At 40.2% G+C, this 26,315-nt stretch overlaps 2 protein-coding genes across 3 annotated transcripts in view; one reads left to right on the plus strand and one right to left on the minus strand.

Moving 5' to 3' along the window:
- Window positions 1-26,051, minus strand: klhl17 (kelch-like family member 17). 2 transcript variants are annotated; one of them, XM_036591220.1, is made up of 13 exons: window positions 25,781-26,051; window positions 25,593-25,661; window positions 20,552-20,813; window positions 18,277-18,398; window positions 17,600-17,821; window positions 10,454-10,570; window positions 6,978-7,191; window positions 6,538-6,682; window positions 5,036-5,203; window positions 4,806-4,894; window positions 4,482-4,555; window positions 4,123-4,304; window positions 1-2,274 (listed from the first exon to the last, which is right to left on the minus strand). In XM_036591220.1, exons 3-13 carry the CDS (start codon window positions 20,763-20,765, stop codon window positions 2,046-2,048), a joined length of 1,776 nt encoding a protein of 591 aa, XP_036447113.1. In that variant the 5' UTR covers window positions 20,766-20,813; window positions 25,593-25,661; window positions 25,781-26,051; the 3' UTR covers window positions 1-2,045. The 2 variants fall into 2 exon arrangements, with proteins under 2 accessions (XP_036447113.1, XP_036447112.1); XM_036591219.1 differs by having other exon boundaries at window positions 25,593-26,050.
- The window catches only part of noc2l (NOC2-like nucleolar associated transcriptional repressor), a 44,487-nt gene continuing 44,218 nt past the window's right edge, over window positions 26,047-26,315 (plus strand). The window contains exon 1 of the mRNA XM_036591217.1: window positions 26,047-26,162. Within this exon, the coding sequence (XP_036447110.1) occupies window positions 26,143-26,162 (20 nt within the window). The 5' untranslated portion in view covers window positions 26,047-26,142. The remainder of the gene's footprint in view (window positions 26,163-26,315) is intronic.

A 26,315-nucleotide genomic window follows, 5' to 3' on the forward strand; every position in this document is an offset into this window, starting at 1 on the left:
TCACACTTGAAAACAGCTTTATTTCCTTTTGTGTACAGTAGTGTATTGCTCCATCTGACAAAGTGCAAAAAATACGTTTAAATTTCCTTCATAAATATAACAAAACGTAAGTCACGTTATAAATAAACACACACAACACATTAAAACATGAACCCAAGAAGAAAACAAATAAAACAAAAAAGCCACATTTACATACACATCACAGACATTGTTAGATCAGAATATTTGGTTATGTACATTTCCTTTATCTGTTGGGAAGGTTATCCTGGGCAATAATAATTTAAGGTCAAACCAGCAGGACACCATTCCAGACACAGAAAAAGGGCCAAAGCCTTCAGATTGACAAAGCACTTTGTTGTCCCTGTGCACAAGCTTCTTCTGACCTAGACTGGGTTTGCTCAAAATCAACAGAATCCTTCAAAAAAAGGAAAAAGCAAATCGTAACTTCTTAGAAGTTATGCTACATTTTTGTAATCAAAGTATATGTGACGATGACTAAGGGTGGAACTGGTTTACTGGTTGTAAAAGCTTGGTTTTGTAAACCTGTGCCCTCAATTCCTGAACAAAACCTAAGATTTTTAAATTCTCTAGTCAGTGCTCCAATGAAAGATGCATTGGTAGTTGCCAATACCCATGACATCCCCGCACCAAATATACACAAATTCTAACCGGGTTTTAACTTCTAAACAGTGTAAAAATAGTTCTGAAATGACACTTTTGATAGGTTTTTTTGACCGTACATTATCTTCAACCCCTGCTTGTGTAATGAGAGCGTGCCTACACGAATGAGGTAAAGACTATGAAGTCAGGTCAAACCAGAAAATGGCATGACTTTGATAAGTAAGCTTACTGGCTGTTTTTTACATCAGCCTTTCTCAAGACAAACATGAGAACACTGCAGGACAGTGTGAGGGAATATGTTGCTGTAGGTCACATCCACTTTTATTATGGCTATACCCTTATAGAGACCTTTGACTGTTGAAAACTTTACAATATCCCCTATTGTTAGTCGCTGAGACTATGACAGTGAAGTACGCACTCATAAGTGGCACCCAAGTTTCCCCTTGGGGATCAATAAAGTATACATATATATATATATTTATATAGAGATTCATTTCTTCAAGGCTTTAGATAATACATGGCTATGGAAACAGAACTTCACTGGATCACTGGTAAACAACCCTAATCCCTGCACTGAAAACACATTTAGCCAGAACTCACACATTCCCTAATTCCACAACCAATCAAAACTCACACATCCTCTACCAGCACTGATATGTAAATAAGTTAAAACTGTATCTCTGTGGTCCTTCTGCAGTTCATAGAACATCTCTGAAATAAGTGGTGTTTATATATATATATATATATATATATATATATTACATTGAATAAATAAATAAGAAAATACATTTAAACAAGTAATCTGTGGTCAAACTGATATGACCCCATTTAACCTTATTCACCAAGTGTCCAACAACTGCTTTGTGAAAACTTTCCGCTTCTGTGCGTCCATGCACAAAGGGTGAAACAGGGCAGCATTGCGCATTACTGCCACCTAGTGTGGCACAGCAGGACTATGTTTTATCTTTTTTTCTTCTGCCAAGACAAAATTTCAGTAAACATGCATGGCAGAACCAATCAAGAACTACATTCCTATGGGAAAAAAAAGAAACATTCTTTTTTTTAACATATTATTGCAATATCATCAATTTTTCCCCAAAAACAAAAATACATTACAGTATACATCATATACAAGTGACTGCAAAGTGGCAGAGTGAAAGTATTCTGCACTTTCAAGCGCTGGGGTGCAAGGTGCAGGGTGATGAGGGCAGAAGTGTGTGGGTTTCTTTTCCTATTTTATTCATTCAATCTCTTTTTTTCTAATTACCTCTCTTTATCTGCAGAATGCTGTGGCGCTACTCCAGCAGAGAGGGGGCACTGTGGCCCACGGAGTGCTCCTCTTCATCCAGAGCTCACACTGAGCAGTTGCGTCTCTTGGCCACGCAGGGAAGGCCGCTGGAGCTCAGCCGGGTCTTCACCCTTTGTCAAAGGCTGGTGGAGGAAACGGACAGGGTGGGTGAGGAGGGCGGGGGGAAGTTGAGCAGCTCCAGGACGGCCACTCCGACGCTGCTGCGGCGTGTGAACATGCAGGACGCCGCCACCCACTTGTTGCTGCGTGGGTTGTACTTCTCGATGGAGTTCAGGCTGGAGCTGCCATCGTTGCCTCCGACTGCGTACAGCCAGCCGTCCATGGCGACCAGGTCATGGGTGCTCCTAGGTATAAGGAGGATATGCACATTTGGTGACAGTGACAAAAATGCATGGATACTGACCAAAGTGAGCAACAAGTAGGGCTGCTACCATCATGCCACATTATATTAGCAAACAAGTAATCTACTAATAATTAGTAATACTAATAACAAACCATGCACAGCCCTTCAAAAGATTCCAAAACCTATACAACAAATAAGGAGGCCTTAGAAAATATTTAAAAACATTATGTAACAAAACGTGTATATATAATTTCACTGTGTGCTTTTTTGAGGTCTTCTTTTTTGGGGCAGGGCAATATGACCTTTGCTTGTAATATGTTTATAACTTCAATTTGGGCTGGGTTTCACGAAAACATCACGTTAGCACAGAGATAATTCTTAAATGGTATAGCGAGCATCACACTGAACACTCTCTCTAACACAAAGATGGCAGTATATTTGCTGCTAATTAGCACAGTTATGATCTCAAATATGCTCTATCAATACAATCTTTCCATTCTTTCAGTATATCCAGTATATTTTTATTTCCACGGAGCAGTGCGGTACAGTATGGTTACAAATCTGTAATCACAATTTTTGCTGTCCTTTCCACTGCTAAGTTAACTGTGCAATACCAGAGTACTGGTCCTACATTTCATTACCCTTAGGGCTGGGAGTCGATCCCAGAAAGAATCAGTTCTCTGCTTAAAGCCACTGGACTCTATTCCATGCACAGATGTGCAAGAGAACAAGATATTTTGCTGTTTAAAAGCCTGCTTAAAAACTATGGCCTTCTACAGCATGTACATCAATAGCTTAGATGTATTTTACTGTGAACAAAGTCAGAAACAGAGTAAAAATGCAAAGTTTGTTACAAAAAAGTGCTTTACCATTAACTTGGCCAGTGCTGAAACATCTACCTACCCCATGGACTCAGCAGAGGACAATCAGGTACAGGTTAGCCAGACCCCTTCAATCAGCCAAGTTAATATTGGTAAGGTTAACTCTCCATCTTTCTTTGCAATTGTAACTAATATGGTCAATTAAAATTAATATAGTATTCTCTACTTTTGACAAAAGTCATTTTCTATGTCTTGGTTTTTGAAATCAAGATTACTGTGTAGAATCAACTCTTGGAATAGACTCCATCTATTCCCAGTACTTGGAATTGGAATATGAGTAGGATCCAAAATGAGTAAGGACTGAGGAGTGAGGGTGAGGATTAGTAACAATTCTGTGCCATAGAACATTGGCTGGTGGAAAAACACCTTAAAAGAGGCTAGGCCTGTCATGATGAGAACATTTTAGCTGAAGATGGTTTGTCCCATAAATAATGTCCAATGAATGCAACTATTAAGTGGCCAAATTAGCTGATTAGCAAGTGGTCAATAGTGGTAATAGTAGCTTCCTCTAATGAAAAACACAGCTCAAGTTCAAATAAACAGACAATACTCACCACTGCCCTCTAAACGTGTTACAGCACCAGTGAACTGCGTTGTGTCTTAAACGGGTTTTGAATTAAATTTTTTTTATTTACATGCATTTGCTTCAACCCAACAGAGTTAGTCAAGTAATCATAACAGCCCTACTAATAGGGGTCAAGGGTGCTACAGTATGCTTGAACAGTAGTGCTCTGTTTGAACAGAGCTTGCTCTATAACAGGAAACCCCTTCACAACTACATTAGCTGCTGACTGGCCAGTGCACCAGTGGCTGCTGATTATAGTAATAGATTATTATTAGTCTGACCTCTCTGGTGTTGCAGAGCTGCTAGTTCTCTCTCATCAGTTCATGAAGTGATTTTTGAAGAAGAACCTAATGTATTTTTTGTGCTCACATCTTTGGTGCTGCTACTCGTGAAGTCTTTTTACCTGCGGATGTTCATTGGGGCCACACCTTCCCACGTGTTGGTTTTTGGGTTGTATCGCTCCACTGAGTTGAGGCAGCTGGTTCCATCGTTGCCTCCAGCAACGTAAAGCATTCCCTCGAGCACAGCCACTCCAGCACTGCTCCTGCGGCTCAACATGTTAGCTATGGCAGTCCACGTATTACTCTAAATGCAGAGGGGAAAATAACATGACATGGCAATGAATACTAAAGCTGAATTCTGTGATACTACATATAACATGCTATATTAATTACATTAATATGTGAAGCTGAAGTTCACACTGAGGATGGCAATTTAGTATTGTCAAGTTTACACACTGTTTAGTTAAACAGTGTCAGGTACCTGTGGATCATACTTCTCTACTGTGGCTAAGTGTGAGGAGCTGTCATATCCACCAACTGCATACAGACTGCCATCTGAAATGAGAGAAGTGGATATATTATGTCAAAGCAAACTTAAAATGTAGCAAATCATTTACATTATGGAAACGGATGCAGTACCAGCACGTTCAGCAATGTTGCACCATAAAACGTGAAACCGAGATTGCAAGCAGTGGCTGGCTAAATGGAGCAGTCCTATTTACCAAGCAGAACGCTGATAATCGTTACTGATGTCATAACCACAGACAGGAAACTTTCTACAGTATGTTACTTAGAAATGGCTCACCTAGTGTGGCTACTCTGACGTATCTTCTTCTAGTGCTCATGGCAGCAATGGACGTCCAAGTACTGGTAAGTGGGTCATACCTCTCAGCACTACAAGAGGAAAATTTGCATGGTTGCATGAATTATCCACAATGTGACTTTGCAACAAGGCAGCATTACACTCATTGAGACAAGACCTTTATGGGGTTTATTCCTTACTGTCTTCCTTCCCAGCCCTTGTGGATGTCCTACCTGTTGAGACAGGAAGCTCCATCATAGCCTCCAGCAGCATACAGCAGGCCATGGAGCACTGCTACACCCAGACAGCTCCTCCTGGTTCCCATAGACACCTCTGGCTGCCAGCCATTGGTCACAGGGTCATATGACTCAACGGTGGCCAAATCAGAGGTGCCATCATACCTGGGAAGCAAACATGCTGCACGTTAAGATTCTGCAGAATTTCTACTGGAACGCCCACAGCCAGTCACCAACTCTGGATTGAACTGGATTTTGGTTTGAAATGGAAGATACCTTGAAGCATAATGGCCCTTATTCAAACCTACGCAAAAGCAAGCACCGGGCTGAATGATGCATGAACCACTCTGTACTTGATTGGTGAAACTGTTGTGCAATGTCGAAACAAGCGGATAAATCAAATATGCTGATTCAGTCTGAGGAACTAAGCACCCATGTCCACTACTCCGCCTACTGGCCAGAGTTTAAATAGCTTTATAGTCTTAGAATTATGATTGAAAACATTAAATGTGACATAAACAGAATTAATAGTCACAGAATTTCTTTATATCAGTACATCCATGTAGTTGTGTATACACTAATCAGGCATAACATTATGACCACCTCCTTGTTTCTACGCTCATTTCCACTTATCAGCTCCACTTACTATATAGGTTTGCACTTTGTAGTTCTACAATTACAGACTGTATTCCATCTGTTTCTCTGCACACTTTGTTTGCCCCCTTTTACCCTGTTCTTCAGTGGTCAGGACCCCCATGGACCCTCACAGAGCTCCAGCAGCACTGCTGAGTCTGATCCACTTAGACCAGCACAACACACACTAACACACCACCACCATCACCACCACATCAGTGTTACTGCAGTGCTGAGAATGATCCACCACCCAAATAGTACCTGCTATGTGAGGGTCCATGGGGGTCCTGACCAATGAAGAACAGGATAAAAGGGGGCTAACAATGTATGCAGAGAAACAGATGGACTACAGTCTGTAATTGTAGAACTACAAAGTGTACCTATATAGTAAGTGGAGCTGATAAAATGGACAATGAGCGTAGAAACAAGGAGGTGGACATAATGTTATAATTTATGTTATGCCGTGTGTGTGTGTGTGTGTGTGTATGTATATATATATATATACACACACACACATATACACACACACACACACACACACACACACACACACACACACCCAATGATAAAACTACTTAAAATAAATAATAAAAAAACAAACACATAACAAAACTGCTTTACACTCATATTTGACCATACACAAATTTGATGAATAAGGCCAATGCCTTGGTAACACGAAGTTAAGGACAACAGTATAACAGAAGAAGCTGTCATTTTTTTTACAACCCATTATCTACAATGATGCTTGAAAACTGTGATCAATTTAAAATTAGACAAACTTAGACATATAACTAGTCCTGGCTAACAGACAAAATTTCCACAAAACTATCACATCAAACAGGAGGTAGAGAAAGAAAGCTTCTTACCCGCCCACAGCATAGAGCTTATTACCAATAGCAGCAACACCGACTCGTGCCCGCCGTGTAGACATGGAGGCTACCATGTGCCAACGATCTGTCCTGGTGTCATATGCCTCACAGTCTCCATGAATGGCAAAGAGACTGCCTCCACCTGAGAGAAACCATAAGGGGAATACAGAGGGTCTCACAAGGGGACTACTCAATTCTAACCACAATTTTTCACAATAACAAGTTTGTGACCATTTCTTAGGCACCAGTCCATAAAATGTTTTAGGACACTTGCTCTCTTCGAAAATTAGATTTTTTTTCACTGTTACTTTCACCCAGTGGCTGTTTAAAAACCTGAAAGGTTTGAATGCTAATGATTGCTAATTTGTATTACATTTAAAAAAAGAAAGAATGCTGAAAAGCAATAAAACACTGCAGGTCCTTGCAGATTGACTGACCCACAGCAAACAGCACGGGGCTGGCTCCCTCACAGCGGCGAGGGCGGGTCCGGCTGTTACTCAGCACGCCTCTCTGCTCGGGCATCAGGTGGTACTTCAGTGCCTCGATCAGCAGGTCCTTGCACTCCGAGTGGTGCCGCACCAGCAGCTCTGTGTCCACGTTACTCATTAGGAAGTCCCGTGTCAGCAACGGCAGACGGACGCACTTCATCAACTAAAGAGGGGGAGAGGACATGGGTGTGTAAAAATAAAGAGATCAGCCACGGAGAAAGAAAGCAAGAAAGAAAGAAAGAAGGAAAGAAAGGAAGCAAGCAAGCAAGAAAGAAAGAAAGAAAGAAAGAAAGAAAGCAAGCAAGCAAGCAAGCAAGAAAGAAAGGAAGGCAGTGACAATGCAAATTGTATAGTGGTATGAGAAGGAAGAAAAGAAAGAGTAATAGGTTACTAATCTTGATTCAACTTCACAAAAAAAACAAAACAAGGATTACCTTCTGTTTTCATATAGTCAAGTCCATAAATATTTGGACATCAAAGTTATTCTTATTTTAGCTGTCTACCACAGTATACAGGAGTTGAAATATGAGCTCAAAGTATAGACTTTCAGACTTTCAGCTTTAATTTGATGGTATTTATATCCAAATCAGGTAAACTGTGTAGGAATTACAACCATTTTCATAAATAGCCCCAATTTTAGAGGGTCCAAAGTAATTGGGCAATTAGCTGCTTAGTTTTGTCATGACCAGGTGTGTGTTTTTCCCTCCTTATTTCATTTACAACTAAGCAGATAAATGGTTTAGTTATTTCAAGTGTAGCATTTGCATTTATATTTTTTTTTGCTGCATTTGTAACAGTTGTTGCTGTTAACTCTCAACATGAGTCCCAAAGAAAACATCAAAACAAACCCATCACAGAAATACAGCCAGGTTCATAAGTATTTGGACAGTGATGCAATTTTTGTAATTTTGCCTCTGTGCATCACCACAATGGATTTGAAATGATCAAGATGTGATTGAAGTGCAGACTTTCAGCTTTAATTAAAGGGCTCCATTTTCACAGGCTCAAAAGTAACCGGACAAACTGACAAAACTACAAGGGTTTTTTTTAAACACTTGGATGCAAATCTTTTGCAGTCAATGACGGCCTGAAGTCTGACCCTGTGGACATTACTAAATGCTGAGTTTCCTCCCTTGAGATGCTTTGTCAGGCCTTTACTGCAGCCGTCTTCAGTTGCTGCTTGTTTGTGGGTCTTTCTGCCTTCAGTTTTATCTTTAGTAAGAGATAAGCATGCTCAATTATCCATACTCTTCTTTCCCATCGTTCTGGTACAAGTTTATCTTGGTTTCATCTGCCCAAAGAATCTTATTTCAGAACTGGGCAAGCTTTTTTAAATGTTTTCTGTCAAAGTCTAATCTGGCGTTCAGTTTTACCAGTGGTTTGCATCTTGAGGTTAACCCTCTGTATTTACATTCATGAAGTCGTCTTTAGATTGTAGACTTTGACTATGATACGCCAAACCTCCTCTAGAATGTCCTTGACTCGGCTTGGTGTTGTGAAGGGGTTTTACTACACCACAGACAGAATTCTGATATGTCTTCCATGGTCTTCCAGGCCTTTTGGTGTTGCTAAGCTCGCCAGTGCATTCCTTCTTTTTAAGAATGTACTAAATTGTTGATTTGGGCACTCCTGAAGTTTCTGTTCTCACCCTGATGTTTGTTTTGTTTTTTCAGCCTATTGATGGCCCCCTTCACTTGTATCAACACTTCTTTGGACTGCATATCGAGTTCCCATGAACAGCTACCAAACACATATTCAGCACCTGGAATCAAGTCCAGATCTTTCATTTCCTTCATTTGGCATGACATTTTAAGGGAACAGGCCACATCCGGCCATGAAACTGCTCACCAGTCAACTGTCCAATTATTTTTGAGCCTGTGAAAAGGGACTATGTAAAAAAAATCCCTAAACAGTTAATGCAATATTTTTGTTAAACCTCTTGAATTAAAGCTGAATGTCTTCACTTTAAATCACATCTGAATTGCTTTAGTTCAAATCCATTGTGGTGGTGTACAGAGGCAAAATTACAAAAACTGTGGCACTACCTAAATACTTATGGACCTGACTGTAACAAAAAACATTAACTGGCCAAATCAACGATTTAGTGTATTCTGGGAAAAAAACAAAAAACTAAATGCATCGGTGAGTTCAGAAACATAAACAGGCCTAGAATACCACAGATAAAAACTGTGGTGGATGACAGATGAATTCTGGTGAAATGGTGAAGGAAAACCCCTTCACAACAGTTGGCCAGATCAAGATCACCCTTCAGGAGGTAGGCGTATCTGTGTCAAAATCAACAGTTAAGAGGGGACATCAAAGTAAACACAGGAGGTTTACTAGAAGATGTAAACCACTGTTAGGCCTCAAAAACACAAAGACCAGTTTAGAGTTTGCTGTAGTTCTGGAAAATCTTATGGACAGACGAGACAAAGCTCAACTTGTAGGGAAGGAAATGCTCATGATCCAAAGCACATAACCTCAGCTATCAAGCATGGTGGAGGTAGTGTTATGACGTGGACACGCATGGCAGCCAATCAATCAGTCAAGCCTGTTTATATTTATTGATGAGGTGACTGGTGACAAAATGAGCAGGATTAATTCTAGTATACAGCCCTATATTATCTGGTCAGTTTCAGCTAAATACTTCAAAATTTATTGGACAGCACTTCACAGCACATATGGAAATTGACCTGAAGGGACTTTCAGGGAAAAAAGTGGAATATTCTGCAATGGTCAAGTAAATCACTTGACCTTGGTACAATCGAGCATGCATTTCACTCACTGAAAGGAAAAACTCTACAAGAACAAGCAGAAACTAAGGACAGCTGCAGTAAAGGCCTGGCAGAGCATTACCATGAAAAAAATCAGTGTCTGGTGATGTCTGTGGGTTCCAGACCTCAGGCAGTCACTGATTGAAAAGAATTTGCAACCAAGTATTAATAATGACAATTTAATCCATAGTTTTGTTACTCTGTCCTTTTTTTATAGAGAGGGCTATCTATGAAAATGGTTATAATTCCTTGACCGTTTATCCTTTTTAGATGTAAACACCCTCAAAATGAATTAAAGTTGGAAGCGTGCAGTTTCAACTCATATTCATTATTTAATTTGATAATCGAAACTTCAATATCCTGAACTAAAATAACAATGACCGTCAACATCCAAGTATTTATGGATCTGATCATTTTAATGTAGTCTTTTAAAGGCTTTCTATTTTAGGTAGTATAGAGTCTTCAAAAAGTGCTTGTGCAAGTATGTTATTGTACAGTTAAGTACATTTTTTACTTTTTGGCCTTTTTAAAAATTTTGACTCCTCAGAAAAATAGTCCAAATAAATTATTCAAATCACTGATATAATCATAAGTGGCAAATCTAACATGGTGCTGTAGAAAAACGTAAAAGACAAGCAGAAGCACACTCACTCTAGGTACATGCTGCCTCCGTCCGTCGATGTCATGTTTGACCCAACTTAGCACAGCCCTGTACACTTCCTCCTCTGATGGAACGTTCAGATTATCACTAGAAATCAGGTCCAGCACCTACAACACATACAGCACAGCAAAACAACACTGAGTCCTCAGTTTATCACACATTACACTTGTTTGAACATGTCAGTAGAGCTGATTATCAGTGGGTTACGCAGCAACCTTCAACAAAAGGTGCCATACAGCACGTTATCAGAGAGAACTGCAGCATAATACAGAATAATAGAAACTGCTTGTATGTATGACTGAGCTACCACGAGCTGAATATCTGATGAATGATGCTTTGGTTTAAGGAACCAGGCTGGACTTCATAATGGTGGGTGACATCAGGGTAAAAGTCTCGGCATGCAAATTAGGGATTCACAGTGATATTGGAATCATGTCAGTATCGGTAGACACTTGCTTTAAAAAAAAACTTATCAGCATCAGACAGCTGTTTAGATGTATCTAATGTTTCAAACTGATATTTGATAATGTATTTATTGTATTCTGGAAGAGCATAACATTTAGATGCCAAGATAATATTTTAAAATATCCTTATTTATTACATTTTACTGCATTTGTAGTAAAGACAGGGTATTGTCAGCAACTTAATTATACAGAAGTCACGATACAAAACAATAACAAAAAAAAATTCAAGATGATTTCAAAAATTCCAGATGTACTACAAACAATGTCAATGTTTTTATCCTAAAATACAAAAACAAACAAACAAAAAATACAAGACCACTGGATTCATTAATAATGATGAATGTGCTTCAAAGCACTATATGAAAGGTGTGGTTCACTCTGAGGTGCTGAGAGCACAGAGACCCTGTTTACACATTGCATTAACATGTGTTTTGTGTCTGAATTGTGTCTGGATACACTTTGGCCAAATTACATTTACACTAAAATGCGTCTTCAGCGTGACCAGGTAACATCCAATACATACGTTGTTTCCGTTTTACTTTTATTTACTCTTTTCTTTGTTACAAGGGTGGCGTTCATTTTCAACTTTGACCTGACTTTGACCGACGTGATGGTCACCTAGATGACTGGATGGAGAACAACTGCAGCGCCTGACTTCAAAAACTGCATCTGCCATGCTCCCGCGAGATTTTAATGTTATATGACATAGTGACATTCTGTAGCGCTGGCATGCATCACATTAAGTCAGCGCTGCACAGGTCTGCATTAGGTGACCACAACCATTACAAGTGGACAAGCCCGACCTGGACGCTTTCAACACTTTGCAAAGCATGAAGGCTGCTGGTCTGGGGATAACTTTAGCCTCACGTATCCTCCATCTTTAGTTTCCTCCATCTGTAGTTCCTTGTTTAAAATCTCAAATTCTACTCAGCGCTCAGCAGTCACATTTCCACTCACGTAATTGTATACAGATAGTGAAAACACATTCCGTTTACATTTGTGTTAAACATAGCCAAGATCGATCTCTGACCACCTCAAAATGTGGTCAGAGTGATCCAATCGTAATGCTTTCATAATGCGTGATTTTGTTTACTGGCTTTTATGTGGTCAAGTGAAATCTGAACGATGTCTGATCACCAAAAATGCATCTTAATGCAAAATTAATGCAAAACTCCAGAGGGTTCCAGTGAACGAGTCTTCAATGAATCAGGGAGAATGAAGCTAAACCAGCTGGAAAGTAGAATGATGTATTCCATTTGGCCACTGGGATGGTATTAGTAATGCTTCTAAAATGAGACTGGTTGGTGAGATGAGAGCTCATGGCTGAGTGAAGTGGTTTGCGCTCACTGACGTCATGAACGTACATGAGGCATCGTTAGAAAGTTCAAAAGTGAACAGAAAACATTACAGCAGTGTTGAAATATTTTATGTTCATGTGTTTAAAAAATTATGAATTGTTCTATATATGATTAAGCATTTACAAACACACTAGAGCACCCTCTAGTGTCTAGTGAAGACATTATGAAGTGGCAATTATCCTCACTACACATTCTCTAGAAAAACACTAACTATAGCTGCATGTTTACCATGAACTTGATGCTGTAAAAATGCTGAGTTCTCAGACTTGCAGTTTCTGTTTGACTCACATATTAAAGCGCTGTGTTAAAGTACATTTTTAAATATCGATATAGCGATGCAAATCCACTTAGTCCCAAACCTTTATAAAGGTTTATGTATATGTGGTTGGTATAGTGTAGTGGGTAACACCTCTGCCTTCTACACTGCAGTCTGGGGTCCAATCCCCCGTCTCGGCAAGCACCCTACACTATTACAAATATGAGTCCTTGGGCAAAACTCCTAACACTACCTTCGCCTACCTGTGTCAAAAATGATCAAATTGTCAAATGCCAAGTAAATGTATAGGCACTGGCAGATGTGGATATGAAAAACATACACTTTCTAAATGTGCTGTGTGCAGTTAGCTGAAGATGTACCATCATTAGCTTTAACACGAACACATGCACACATACACAATGACACACTGACCACTCTTTTACCAGCTGTCAAGCCTAGTCTGGCTCCTCAAACAGCAGCACATCTCTGAGGCACTTCCTCCAGCTTGTGGTAACTCAGTCACCCATGTAGGCAATTCCTTTCTAATAATGCATAATGCCAGCTGGATTATTTATACACAAATACACACACAGCAGGGTCACTGACTGCCCTTCCCAACATGCAGTCCTCATCAGGAGCACCCACATGTGTGGGTGTGTGTGTCCGTTGTTATGGTCACAGTTTGTGTATGGAAAACAAACGCACATTTCCCAGGTCTTAAGGCTTAAATCTGGGACAGACCTCACAAACCAACAACACAACCCATAAATATCACTGTGCTACAGAGAGAGAGAGAGAGAGAGAGAGAGAGAAAGAAGAGAGAAAGAAAGAGAGAGAGCAAGAGCGCGAGAGAGAGAGAGAGAGAGAGAGAGAGAGAGAGAGAGCGCAAGAGCGCGAGAGAGAGAAAGAGAAAGAGAGAGAGAGAGAAAGAAAGAAAGAAAGAAAGAAAGAAAGAAAGGAGAGAGAGAGAGAGAGAGAGAGAGAGAAATTTGTGAGAAAGAAACAAAGGAAGAGACATTGAAGGGACAAAAGCAAAGGATAAGAGAGAGTAAAGAAAAGAAAGAAGAGGGGAAAAAGAAAGATGTTTAGTAGTGAGAGACAAAAAGAGACATGGAAAGAAAGAGAGAGAGAGAGAGAGAGAGAGAGAGAGAGAGAGAGAGAGAGAGAGAGAAAGAGAGAGAGAGAGAGACGAGGAAGGAAAAGAGGTACAAAAAAGAAATGGATGAAAAAGAAAGACATGGAAAGAGAAGAAGTGATTAAGAGAAAGAGAGAATTTCAAAGAATAAAGACAGACAGATAGACAGAGATAGAGGGGTGAGTAGAAGAAAGGAAGAAGGAGTAGGAGAAAGAGAAACAAAGGGGGAAAAAGAAAAGAAAGAAGATAGAAAGTGGTAATAAAGAGAAAGAAAGAGAATTTGAAGAAAACGAGAGAGAGAGAGAGAGAGAGAGAGAGAGAGAGAGAGAGAGAGAGAGAGAGAAGGATAGAGGGGCGGTGAGTAGAGGACAGGGAGGGGAGAAGGGGAAAAAGAAAGAAAGCAGAAGAAAAACATAAGAAAAGATGAAAAAGAGAGAGACATAGAAAGGGAAGTAGTGATAAAAACAGAATTTGAGAGTGAGAGAGAGTGAGAGAGAGAGAAGGGAGAGTGAGAGGTAGAAAGAGAAAGAGAGGGAGAGAGGGAGAGAGAGAGAGAGAGAGAGAGAGAGACAGACAGACAGACAGAGAGAGGGAGGATAAGTAGAGGAAAGGGGGAGACGAGGAAGGAAAAGAGGTACAAAAAAGAAAAGGATGAAAAAGAAAGACATGGAAAGAGAAGAAGTGATTAAGAGAAAGAGAGAATTTCAAAGAAAGAATAAAGACAGACAGACAGAGATAGAGGGGTTAGTAGAAGAAAGGAAGAAGGAGTAGGAGAAAGAGAAACAAAAGGGGAAAAAGAAAAGAAAGAAGATAGAAAGGTAATAAAGAGAAAGAAAGAGAATTTGAAGAAAACAAGAGACAGAGAGAGAGAGAGAGAGAGAGAGAGAGAGAGAGAGAGATAGAGAGAGAAAGAGAGAGAGAGAGAGAGAGAGAGAGAGAGAGAGAGAGAGAGAGAGAGAAGGATAGAGGGGCGGTGAGTAGAGAGGGAGGGGAGAAGGGGAAAAAGAAAGAAAGCAGAAGAAAAACAAAAGAAAAGATGAAAAAGAGAGACATAGAAAGAGAAGCAGTGATAAAAACAGAATTTGAGAGCGAGAGAGAGTGAGAGAGAGAGAGAAGGGAGAGTGAGAGGTAGAAAAAGAAAGAGAGGGAGAGAGAGAGAGAAAGACAGAGAGAGAAGAAGAGTGAGAGAGATAGAGAGAGAGAGAGATAGAGAGAGAGAGAGAAGGGAGAGTGAGAGAGAGAGAAGGGAGAGTGAGAGACAGTAAGAGCGAGAGAGAGGGAGAGAAAGACAGAGAGAGAGAGAGAGAGAGAGCGAGAGAGTGAGAGAGTGAGAGCTTCAGCCCTTTCATCAGCCACTGTCACTCACTGAACACTCTAATCATGCTCTAAAAAGGGATTTAAGAAAAAGGATTTAAGGGAACCAAACAGCCTTTCAGTTTGAGAGAGAGGCAGCTGAACTGAGAGCAGCAGCAACACTACTCAGATTATTCAAAAGAGGGCTTTGCTTTGAGAAGAGGGGATTAAGACTAGAGGAATATCATATACTGTAGAAAGAGATGATGATACAACTCAGGGAATGAACGGGCTTTAGCGTGTCTGAGCCTCTGATTGACGGCCTGTGGTTCAGCCCTGGGCAGGCAGATGATTTGAGGTGGTGCAGAAAGCCCACTCGTGACATTGAGTGACACAGGGTGCTGACCCAGGCTGATACTTAGTTCAGGCTAGTATATATCAGAATGTGCAGCACGGCAGTCTGTCCACCTGCTCAGTAGTGACTGGGGCAGCACAACACAACCTATTGTTTGTTAATCATTACCACAGTATTTGCTTTTGTAATGGTGATACTGCCTAGACTTGCAACACATTAATAAGCCCTCGATTTAATTCAGGCTGGTTTCCCAGACACAGATTAAGCCTAAGCTTAAGCTTAGACTAAAAAGAATAGTAATTCTCCGTTGATACTGAAATTTAGCCCAAGATTAGGCTTAATCCATTTTTGGGAAACTCACACAAAAGTTTTATTGTGTGCTGCGAGCTTCCTAACAAATTCTGTTATGTCCCAGATTAATTTTTTGTCTGGTGTGTTTGGATGAATCAAGGTATCAACATCATAAAAAAAATGAGAGACATACACTGACAGGCCACTTCATCAAGTACACCTCCTTTTATCTGTACTTTTTGTCCATTTTATCAGCTCCACTTACCATAAAGGTGCACTTCGCAGTTCTACAATTACAGACTGTTTCTCTGGATAATTTGTTAGCCCCCTTTTACCCTGTTCAGGACCACCACAGAGCAGGTATTATCTGGGTGGTGAATCATTCTCAGCACTGCAGTGACACTGATGTGACACTGGCGTGTTACTGTGTGTTGTGCTGGTGGGAATGGATCAGACTCAGCAGTGCTGCTGGAGTTTTTAAACACTCATTGTCCACTCTAGACACACCATTGTAGGTCCACCTTGTAGTCAGAGACAGTAGCTCATCTTTTGCCACACAGTTTGTATTAGTCATCCTCTAGTCCATCTGTGGTCACAGGATGCTGCCCACAGGGCGCTGTTGGCTGGATATGTTTGGTTGGTGGACTGTTCTCAGTCCAGCAGTGACACTGAGGGGTTTAAAAACTCCAGCAGCTCTGCTGTGTCTGATCCACTTAGACCAGCGCAACACACACTAACACACCACCACCACCACCTCAGTGACAATGCAGTGCTGAGAATGATTCACCACCCAAATAATATCTGCTCATTGGTGGTCCTGTGGGGGTCCTGAGCCCTGAAGAACAAGGTAAAAGGGGGCTAACAAAGTATGCAGAGCAACAGATGGACTACAGTCTGTAATTGTAGAACTGCAAAGTGCAGGTAAATGGTAAGTGTAACTGATGAAATGGACAATGAGTGTAGAAACAAGGAGGTACTCCTAACAAAGCGCTCAGTGGGCTTCATTCACCAACCTTTCTTAAGAAGAAATATCTTCTTAAAACCCACTTTTTACTAAGATTCTGAAATTCACCAGTGTTTTCTTATTTGAGACTTGTTCCTAGGTAAGAACAGAATCTACACACACTGAAGAGCACAAAGGTAAGAACAGTTCTCATGTCATTATTCTGACGTAGACTTCTTCTTAGAACTTTCCTCAAGAACATTTTTAAGAAAAAAAAAACATTCCTAATTTGATGCCTGCAATACATTCCACTTACTGAACTGTACTTACTGTAAATGTGCTTACTGAAGTGGCCAGTCGGTGTATATTATCGGTCACAGTTGTTAATAAAATAAAGCCAATTATGTACACGTATGTATAAATGAATTCCAATATGATACCATCCATCACATAAACTATTTGAAAACATGTAGAGTGAATGTAGTGGTATGTTGCTGTGTCTACCAGAGGGCACCAAATATGATGATATTCATCACATCATAATGTGCTTTTCTAAGCATATTGTGGATGTCATCAGTACTTGAAGAACACTGACCAACAGCATGTTTCATTACAAAGAGAACATAGTTAAAAGTCACTACACGCACAACTATTAAGTGTTTTTAAATGTGGCACTACTAGCTCTTTTATGTCTATGTTCCAATTTATCAGACCTCAGAAAAAAAACAAATATTGCGATGCATATCATGTCCTGTAAAAACGTCTTGAAGTACCGCAATTTTGAATTTTTGCCATACTTTCCACTCCTACCACTACCATGTCAGTATTACTGTTTTGATAATAATACATGTGCAGTCTCTCTCCACTGATGGAAGGGATAGAGGGGGGATGACATATTGTGCAGAAACTGATGAGCTGCAGTTATATTTGCAAATGCACATAGAAGGTACGTGTTTCTGATAAAGTGGCCATTGGCTGCAGATGCAAGGTACCTATTTCACTGGCAACTCATGGTATATGCCCTCTACTGTCCTTCCTCACCTGTTTGAGTGGAAGCAGCATGAATTCCTCGGTCTTGGATACCTCCACAAAGTGCTGCAGGACGTACTTGTGGGCAGACTTGAGCAAGTCACTGCACGAGTGTGTATCAGCAAAGCCACGAATGCCCAGGCAGTTGGAAGGGTCCAGCTGACTGAGGAGGAACTTACAGCAGGCGTCTCTCACCCCGTTCAGCTGTAGAAGACTGGCTGCAGGCAGCAGGGTCTTCAAATGGCATGCGTACATACACAAGATTAGCCATAGTGGAGATATGCATTACAAATGTTCTCTTATATCATGACAGATATCACTTAAATAAATGGGGACTAAGAATAAAATGCTGATTTTGACTAAAAGCTACAAAAGCTGGCATCTGTAACATTTGTAGTCCTGCAAATTTATTTTTATAATGTTGTCTATTCTTGCTTTTTTAAAGTTTTTTTTTGGATGTTTAATTTTTTACATTACATTATAATTAATTATATAACTTTTTTTAAATATATAATACATATATATGGTGAATCCAGTGAATCTGCATCAGTACCTTCATATGACGGTGGCTGAAATGCTTTACTAACATGTGTGCATCAGCAAAGTCAGCAAGTTTGTTATGAATTAATTACTCAAAAGACTACACTCTACTTCCACCATGTTAAGTTCCTTTGCTAAAGAAAGTGTACCTGCACATTTCCTTCTCCCACCACTATCTCAGCAGTGTAGGCGTACTGCACCAACTGCTCCAGCGCCTGCGGATCAATGTCATGCAGGGTCACGTGCGTCTGACGGCTCTCCGACATCTCGTCTGCACACACACACACACACACACACACACGCACACACACACACATTCTCAACCTGAATCTATGGTTTTGTGTAGCAGATGTGAAATAAAAGAAAGGTCAGGTTGGCAGGTGGTTAGAAAGCATGGTGATTATAAAGTCTGATGTAGGTTAAAGTAAACAATTCAATTTATAATTTGTAATATCAGGCTGTCACATTTTTGAAGGAAACCTGTTTAGTAAGTAAAAAGGAATTCCATTCACATTTACAATTCTGAGTCCTTGTTATTGACTGCATTAAATGTTACAAAAAGCAACTTTCCATACTATCAGTAGTCGACAGAGATTATGTGCCAGGGTATCAGACTTACTGGCCTCAGAGAACAGACTGAATAACGAAAGGACAGAGCAGTAGACGCATACGCATGCAGATCTTGTCTGTCTAGAAGGTGTGTACATGGCTGGAGAGGGGTGAAGTTTGTACAGTTCGAAATCTAGCGGGAAACAAAACATTTGGACTAGAAACAAAATAAAAATAAAAAAAAACGGGACATTGAAAGAAAATTTTGGTGAGGGTCATATACAGAGCCAATCAGACAACAGCCACAAAGACAAAGAAGTCATATTGAACAGGAAAAGAGTACACAGCATCGCTACTCTCCTCCATCTTGTGCCTGCACGATTCTATAGGTTGATGTGTCTCCGTGTCAGAATCGGCTACAGCAAAACTTGAAATGGTTTGAACTTTGCTGAAGCTCGACGAGGCGTCTTTTCACTGCATACAGGCACGTTTCTAGCCCGACAGAGCTGACGCAGCGTCCTCACTGAAATACAATGAGGGAAGGCGTTTCTGACGCTGCACAGCTTGTAGTGTATAGGCACCCTAAAGTACAGTTTTTATTTAAAAACACTGTACTTTTATAATACTACATGATCTAATAAACTGAACATGGAAACATTAAAATATTTTTCTTATTTCATTTTTTTTTTGCTGTATTCAATCATGACATGACTGTCTCGTATCGAATTCTGAATATCGTGAATCATTACACCCCTAAAAATTATGCGTAAGCCACTATTGTAAACAGCCAGTTGTAGCTCTTTATTCGATTCGAGTTTTTTTTAAATATAGGCAATAAATTATTTCATTTAAGAATTTAAGATGCCACTTTGTCTTGTTGAAGAGCAAATAAATAAATAATAAATGTTATCTGTGTCGCAACTTTGGCTAATAAAAAGCAGGGGTGCACGGACATGGGCCAAAGTCTATATTTATAATGCACATATCTGCAGTGTCAATGCATAAATATTCATATAATGAATCCACTTGGATTAGGGTTACAGAAAAAATATTTATTTCTTCCTGTAGTGTTGCGTCTGCGCTATTGGAGTACATTTAAAAAGAATATTAGCATACCAATAACAGGTGACTGAGGAACACATTTATGAATGGAATTCTGCTTTGGCTCAAACTAACTTGGAAAAACTTGTGCAAATCAGGGGTTAAATGTATGTTGTTGTGAATTGCACTGGTGTATGGTAAGTTCAGAATAGTAATGGCACAGTTCGGCCCACACTGTCCTGAGACATACCATCACACTCTAGCCTGAGGTGCAGTGGAGTGGAGGACAGATAGGAAAAACACGGCACCTGCTGACCTAAGACCGGAAAGGGAAGAGAATACAGCATGGAAAACATAATGGGAGGTGAAGTAAAGCAGGAAGTGATTCAATAGAAAGCTGAGCTAATGTAGCTATGAGACACAAACAAACAAGAGTGAGCTTTAATATCAGACTGAAATTAACCGCTAACTTAAATATGAAGGCTTTTGATGATGAACTTGAGAATTATTTCCAATATGCATAACTGGTGACAAATGATGTTTTGTTGTTACGTCTCCAATGACATTAAACCCATTGTAAAAATGAGGTTAAATGCAAGCATGATTGCATTAGTTGGGTACGCTTATGCAGATGGGACAGAATGAAAGACAGAGATGGCTGGGTAAAGTAATATTGGAGTAATGAGAGAGGCACAGTGCCCGGAAGGTATTTAGCTACCAAATTAAGAGGGTGTGCTCTATCTATCTTCTGCAAAATATGTTCAAAACAGTTTCTTCATTGCTGCATTTATTTAACATCAAAACAGCCAAAACAGAATGTAGAAAATAACCTACTTGTAAACATGGCGTGGAAGTAGGGGCTGCAGGAAGCCAGCACCACCTTATGTGCCTTGATCTCCTTGTTGGCCACATGCAGGACAATGTCACAAAGCAGCCCCCGCTGCCGCATCCTGTTCATGGACACGAAGGAGTCGTGGTAGTGGCGTTTGGAGTTGTGTGAGATGCTGTGGCCATCTCGATTCAGTAGTTGCATGCCCCCCTCCATCATGGCGCTGTGCTCAGAGGCCCGCTGCTGCCTGAGCCTCACTCTCAGCAACTGTAAATACATGAGAGCAACATTTCCCTTTATGCTTAATCAGCATTCACTCTCATTTATAGAACAGAAACCTTAACCAGGTCCCTGTCCTTGATGGCTCTGATCCTAAAGAGACAAGACCGGCAGTGAATTTAACAACAACTGACAAGCAACCTACGTCATCAGCAGGCCAAATTTGGACTGGGCTGTGTGGTGCTCTCACAGTTGAGTGGTAAGTCTACAACATTATCCATATAAATCAAGCACCAGGGATGTGCAATTTTTTAGTTTTTAATTTTGATATTTGAGTATGCATAGAAGTTAACATTATTGAATAGATATTCAATTAACCAATGTCAAAAAAAAGTCTGCCAAAATGGTTAAAGGCTTAAAAGATACAACATTATTCATGCAAATCAAGCACCAGTCATATGACTAAGTCAGTCAAGTCTACATAAGACATCAATAAACATCGTACATCAATAAACGCGTATTCAGTTAACCAGGGGACGGAAAACAAAGTAAAAAATTATGCAAGTTTACCTTTTTAGATGAAGAACAGAGGAATAAATGGGATTTAACAAGGAAAATGAGTAGGTTTTCATGTCCGATGATGGAGTCCACATATTCGAATGAGCTAATGAGTTATGAGAGCCAATCAACATTGGATGCTGTTGGAGATTCATCATCTTTACAGACGGTATTTTCTCTTCAGTAGACGATGTGCCAACACGTTTGTTTGTAGGAGAAATACATCTTCACTGTTTCTGGACCTGGCTAACATCAGCAAGAGTAGTTAGTTTCACTAGCGTTTACATTTGTCAATTTCATCTTTCACAACATGACCTTGACAAAGCACTCACATTAGGACACTCAAGTTTTAACGTAGCAACATGTTGTATTTAGTCGCTGTGCAAAGAAAAACAAGTATCTCCAAAATAGTAACTTTACATGAGATAGCAAAACATTCTCACTTTTCAATGTAAGTTAATGTAAAGAGATTTTATTCCAAGTGATTTTGGAGCATTTCTATTGGTTCATTCATCATGGAATTTTCACTTCACGTAAAGGACAGCTGGTGTGTTGAAATTATGTAAAAAATAAAAATCAACAAAAATGGAGATACATGGCTTTCATTGGACAGCAACGATTTGTAAATTATAATAGCAATCCTTTTATTTCCTTACGTTTGGACTGGGAAAAAAAAAAGATTATTTAGTCAGGATCTTCTTTCTGCATGGTATCTAGAGATATTGGTATCTAGATACAAAGCCAAGCCAGCCCTTCAACTGGTCAGGACTTCAGGAGCTGAACTGAGTGCCTAACATGTCAGATTAACCACTATCATAACATAAGAAGTGATTTTTCCATGGGTGGGAGCACTTTTTGGAATAGAGCGGTGGCCTTACCAATGCAGCTAGGTCAGATGTTAGAAACAGACGGGCAACAGCAGTTTCATGGTAGGGCTGTTTAGTGAAGGAGTCACTGTAAAACTGCTGTAGACCAGGTTAGATATCTGTTTGGGCCTGTTACAAGCTTCAAATTAAACATGATATGGCTTTTATGAGCTTCAAATGCCGCTGTTAAATCTAGAATGGCCAAAACAAAAAAAAAAACAAAAAAAAACCAAAACAAAACAAAAAAAAACCTTATGTGAATCGCTGTTAACTTAGTGCTAATATACCACTATAATTCCATAAGAGTGCTAGCAGAAATTATCGTTGTTGTAGAGGTGCTTTTTTCCCTCATTTTTGACCAAGTTTTGACATTGATGGTCCGAACTGAAGACCTAGCTCCAATCATGGTTCACCGCTGAGTATACCTATACGCATTTAAGCTACATGCTAAACAAAAGCAGACTAACACGAAACCACTAAGGTTATATTATATAACCACAACTATGGTCTGTGGGGAAGAGCTTAAATACCCAGCATTAAAAGCATCAGGCCAACATATGAATCCAAAAAGATTGCATAATGCCTGTAAATCACAAAATAAATAAATAAATAAATAAATAAATAAATAAATAGCCAGCTGTTTTCAGTTCTGCTGCTACACTACTGCTGAACTGTCCTTTAGCCTACACATTCAGCACACAGAACATAAATGGTGGCCTCCAGCTAGACCAGCTGCAGAGTGCTGTAAGAGCAGAGGAAAAAGAAGAGGGAAAGCAGACAGACTAAAGGTCTTGTGCTATAAAAATAATAAAACAATCACCCAATTACTGCTGGACAAAGACACTTTTGCTCATTTCATTTTCAATACATGGCAACATCATGTTTCAGTCAAATCTACGGGTTCTACTGATTGCTGCCATTTCTGTTTACCAATGGCACTTTGGCACACTGGCTTAAACGATAGCTGAGCAAACAAATGATTGCCATGACTGGGGCTGTACACTGGAAACTCTAGTGTTAGGTGTGTTTCCACAAGCTGCACACATTTGTCCTTCCATTGAGAGTATTACGATGGAAAATGGATGCTTGGTCCATAACTGTAAGTAGGGTGTTAACATAAACATTCAATTTACAGGCTAAAGTGATAGAATGAACTGAGTGTTTGAGTGTAAAGAAGAATGTAAAGAAAAGCCACAATTTGTATGGTCCCAAACACATTACAATTATTGTAAATTTTGCTTGCTGTGGATATGCTTTCAGTTTAATAAATACAGAAATCAGGATTTAGGCCTAATTTCTATATTATACTCTTTTCATCTTTTTACATCTGTGCATCCCTAATAATGATTACTACTGATATTTTGCTACTGATATTTGGCACTCGTTAAATTTCATTTTAGTCAACAAAAGAGGTAATACGGTGCTGGTATACTCATTTTAGGTGTACTTTTATTATGAATAATGCAGTTAAGTGAAAGAGCATAGTGCAGGTGCACAGTAAATAGGCTTAAGAGTTACAATTACCACCTGTGTAGCCTGGGACAAAATGACTGAAGGGTTTCAAGTGCTGATGAACCTTTGGTTCCAAATATCCGCCACTGCGCAGCGAAATCTGATAAAACTTAAATAATGTATTGTGTAAAACACATGGAGCAGAACAGAATGGCACTTGCACTTGAGCGGTCAGGTTAAGGCCTCTACAGCTGCTCTGTTCTATCTAACGTCAAACACAGGGAAAAAATGCAAATAAGCTGACCTGTTACGGTTTTATCAATTCTGCCATTACAACTGGCGGAGAGAAAAAAACTGCTTGTGTAAGTGATACTTCCCGAGTGTCCTTAGGTGATCCTAATAGAAATCCTAAGGAAAGGACCTTATCAGCACGCAATGGTAAAAATTCACTGTGAACTCTCACTTCAAACACACTGCACAGTACTAACTGTGCAGACACCCTCATTACCATGCCCACTCTCTATATAGCAACACCCCTCCATCTGACTCAGCAGAGTGTGCTCCCCTCAGAGTTACAGCATTAACATTAACAGATGCACTAAATAAATGCGTTTCAGCAGCTCAGTCTGGCTGATGAGTGTCTCCTCTTGCGTGTGAGCCACAGCAATGCAGATACCCAGCAGTCCTGTTTAAAAGGACTGAGGACTTGCTCTTGCATTTCCTCAACCAGCACCCCCCGCCACCCACCCAGCCTCTCTGATTCACACAGCCATCAGAGGGAACACTCAAAGGGAACACGCTGTCTTACCTGTGACTACAGATACTCGCTCGTTTAAGCGTCGGTCCTCTGCTAATGAATGAAGCAGACTCGGCCAGCTCTGCGCCGTAGCGTCCAGCAGCTGAGCCGTGCAGGACATATGAAAAATGTATAAGCCCCTTTAGTTTGGGGCTTTGTATGCTGTTGACGTAAATGCAAACCACACGAGCGCTGAGCACTGACATCACATTTTAAGGTGGAACGGCCCAACCAGTGACATATAACCTTACAACGACATTAATCTGCAATTATGAAATAGTTATTAGTTAGATAATGACTAACACAACGCCGGCCAAATATATGACATAATTCCTGTCGCTGAGAGAAAATGGGAATTCTGCCTAGCTAGCTAGCTTAGGTGTCTCTTGCGGCGCTAAGTCAGTCCACCTTAAGAGCAACGGACAATTTATTGGAAATGCGTCTTGTATCCGTACACAAAAAAAGCCTGTAAACCGAAACCTGTGCTTTTAAATCGCCGTAGCTAACGCTACCAGTCTGTATGCATCTTTACGGCTTGTTGCTCGGACACACCGACGCACGTTTAGCCGTTAGAGCTAGTTTAAAAGGATAAAGGGAAGCTAGTTAGCAGCAAGCTAACAGCCTGCTTTAACCAGTGTTTGAACCAGCTTGCTTGCTGGCAACAGCATGAGGTATAAATAAAGCACTGAAAATAACACCAGCTATAAGCTAAAATGAATAAAATGTTTTTCTTTTGTTTTTTTTCTGGTTATTTCTAACCGTGTACCGGGAGACTATCGATGCTGTCACAGCTTGAACAAAGGCAGTAAAGAGAGGCAGACGCGAACATCAGGTTTGAGACTGAGAGGTTTACTTACTTTAACTGAGATTCATTTCACTGTTCGTACTTTTCTTTAGCAACCAAGCACTTTCAGTTGTTAAGCTCTGTCTAGCTGACAACCGCTTAAGCTTCTTCGTTACAAGCTGAAGGCGGCTTCTTATTCGAATTTTCCCGTTCCACCTTAAATGGTGCAGTAGTTTCATTGTCAGAATGTAACTGCTGCACCGTTTAAGGTGGAACGGGAAAATTCAAACCCTTGCTGCGAGAAGCTGTCAAACAAGAAGACGATTTCAGCCTTGTTTCATTACAGACTATCAAATCCCGAATAAACTCACCTGACGACGTCGCTTGTGTCTGACTGACAGCGCGTGTTTCCTCCTGTGAAGAGCTCTCTCCAGCTTTATCTCCGGACAGGGATGATGCCCATAAATGTAACGATGTACTCTATTTAAGCCAACATAACTATACCGCAAACGAGTAACATATATGAGAGTGACATGCAGGCGATTACTGCATGTCGCACCGAAAACACACAGCTCCCTCCCTTAGATTTCCCTTATAATTCAGTGCCTTAGATAGCCTCGGAAAAACAAACTCAATTTTCTGTTGTACGTCCCCGAACGAACGGGTTTCGCTTCATGGAATCTCTCAGCAGCACAGAGTTAAATAGAGGAGATGACTTTCCCTCGTGAATAGTTTTAATCCCACGTAACTAACAAAGTAATGTTTGTCGGAAACAGTGGTCAAATTTGTCAAGTTCGCTTACCTGATTTGAGCTTCTTTTTTCAGTTTTCTTGCGATGAAACCACACGTGACACAAAAGATCAACAGAGTGCAGCAGGGCATTGTGGGTACTGCGTCCAAAAAGCACGTTGGTGATCCAGCATGGCAGGGAAAAACAAGAGGTGAGCTTTCTTTGAACTAATATTTCATTAAATATGTAAGGAATTCGTTTGCACAAGTGGCGACCAGCTGTCAGTGATTAGTGTCACTGCACAAGATTAAGACTTTGCTGTCTGAATGTCTGAATGTTTTCCACGAGTAGCTACCAGCTGCTA

The sequence above is a fragment of the Colossoma macropomum genome, unplaced genomic scaffold (assembly GCF_904425465.1).
Source record: "Colossoma macropomum unplaced genomic scaffold, Colossoma_macropomum, whole genome shotgun sequence".
In the NCBI taxonomy this organism is placed as follows: Eukaryota; Metazoa; Chordata; class Actinopteri; order Characiformes; family Serrasalmidae; genus Colossoma; species Colossoma macropomum.

Bases quoted from the DNA above. Each gene is read 5' to 3' on its own strand.
- klhl17 (XM_036591220.1), bottom strand. From the start codon at position 20,765: ATGATGGAGGGGGGCATGCAACTACTGAATCGAGATGGCCACAGCATC. The intron at 6,683-6,977 runs GTCAGTCAATCT...GGTTTCTCTCAG, and splicing joins CCCCGTGCTGTTTGCTGTGG to GTGGAGGCAGTCTCTTTGCC. The intron at 4,556-4,805 runs GTGAGCCATTTC...CTCTCATTTCAG, and splicing joins CGTCAGAGTAGCCACACTAG to ATGGCAGTCTGTATGCAGTT.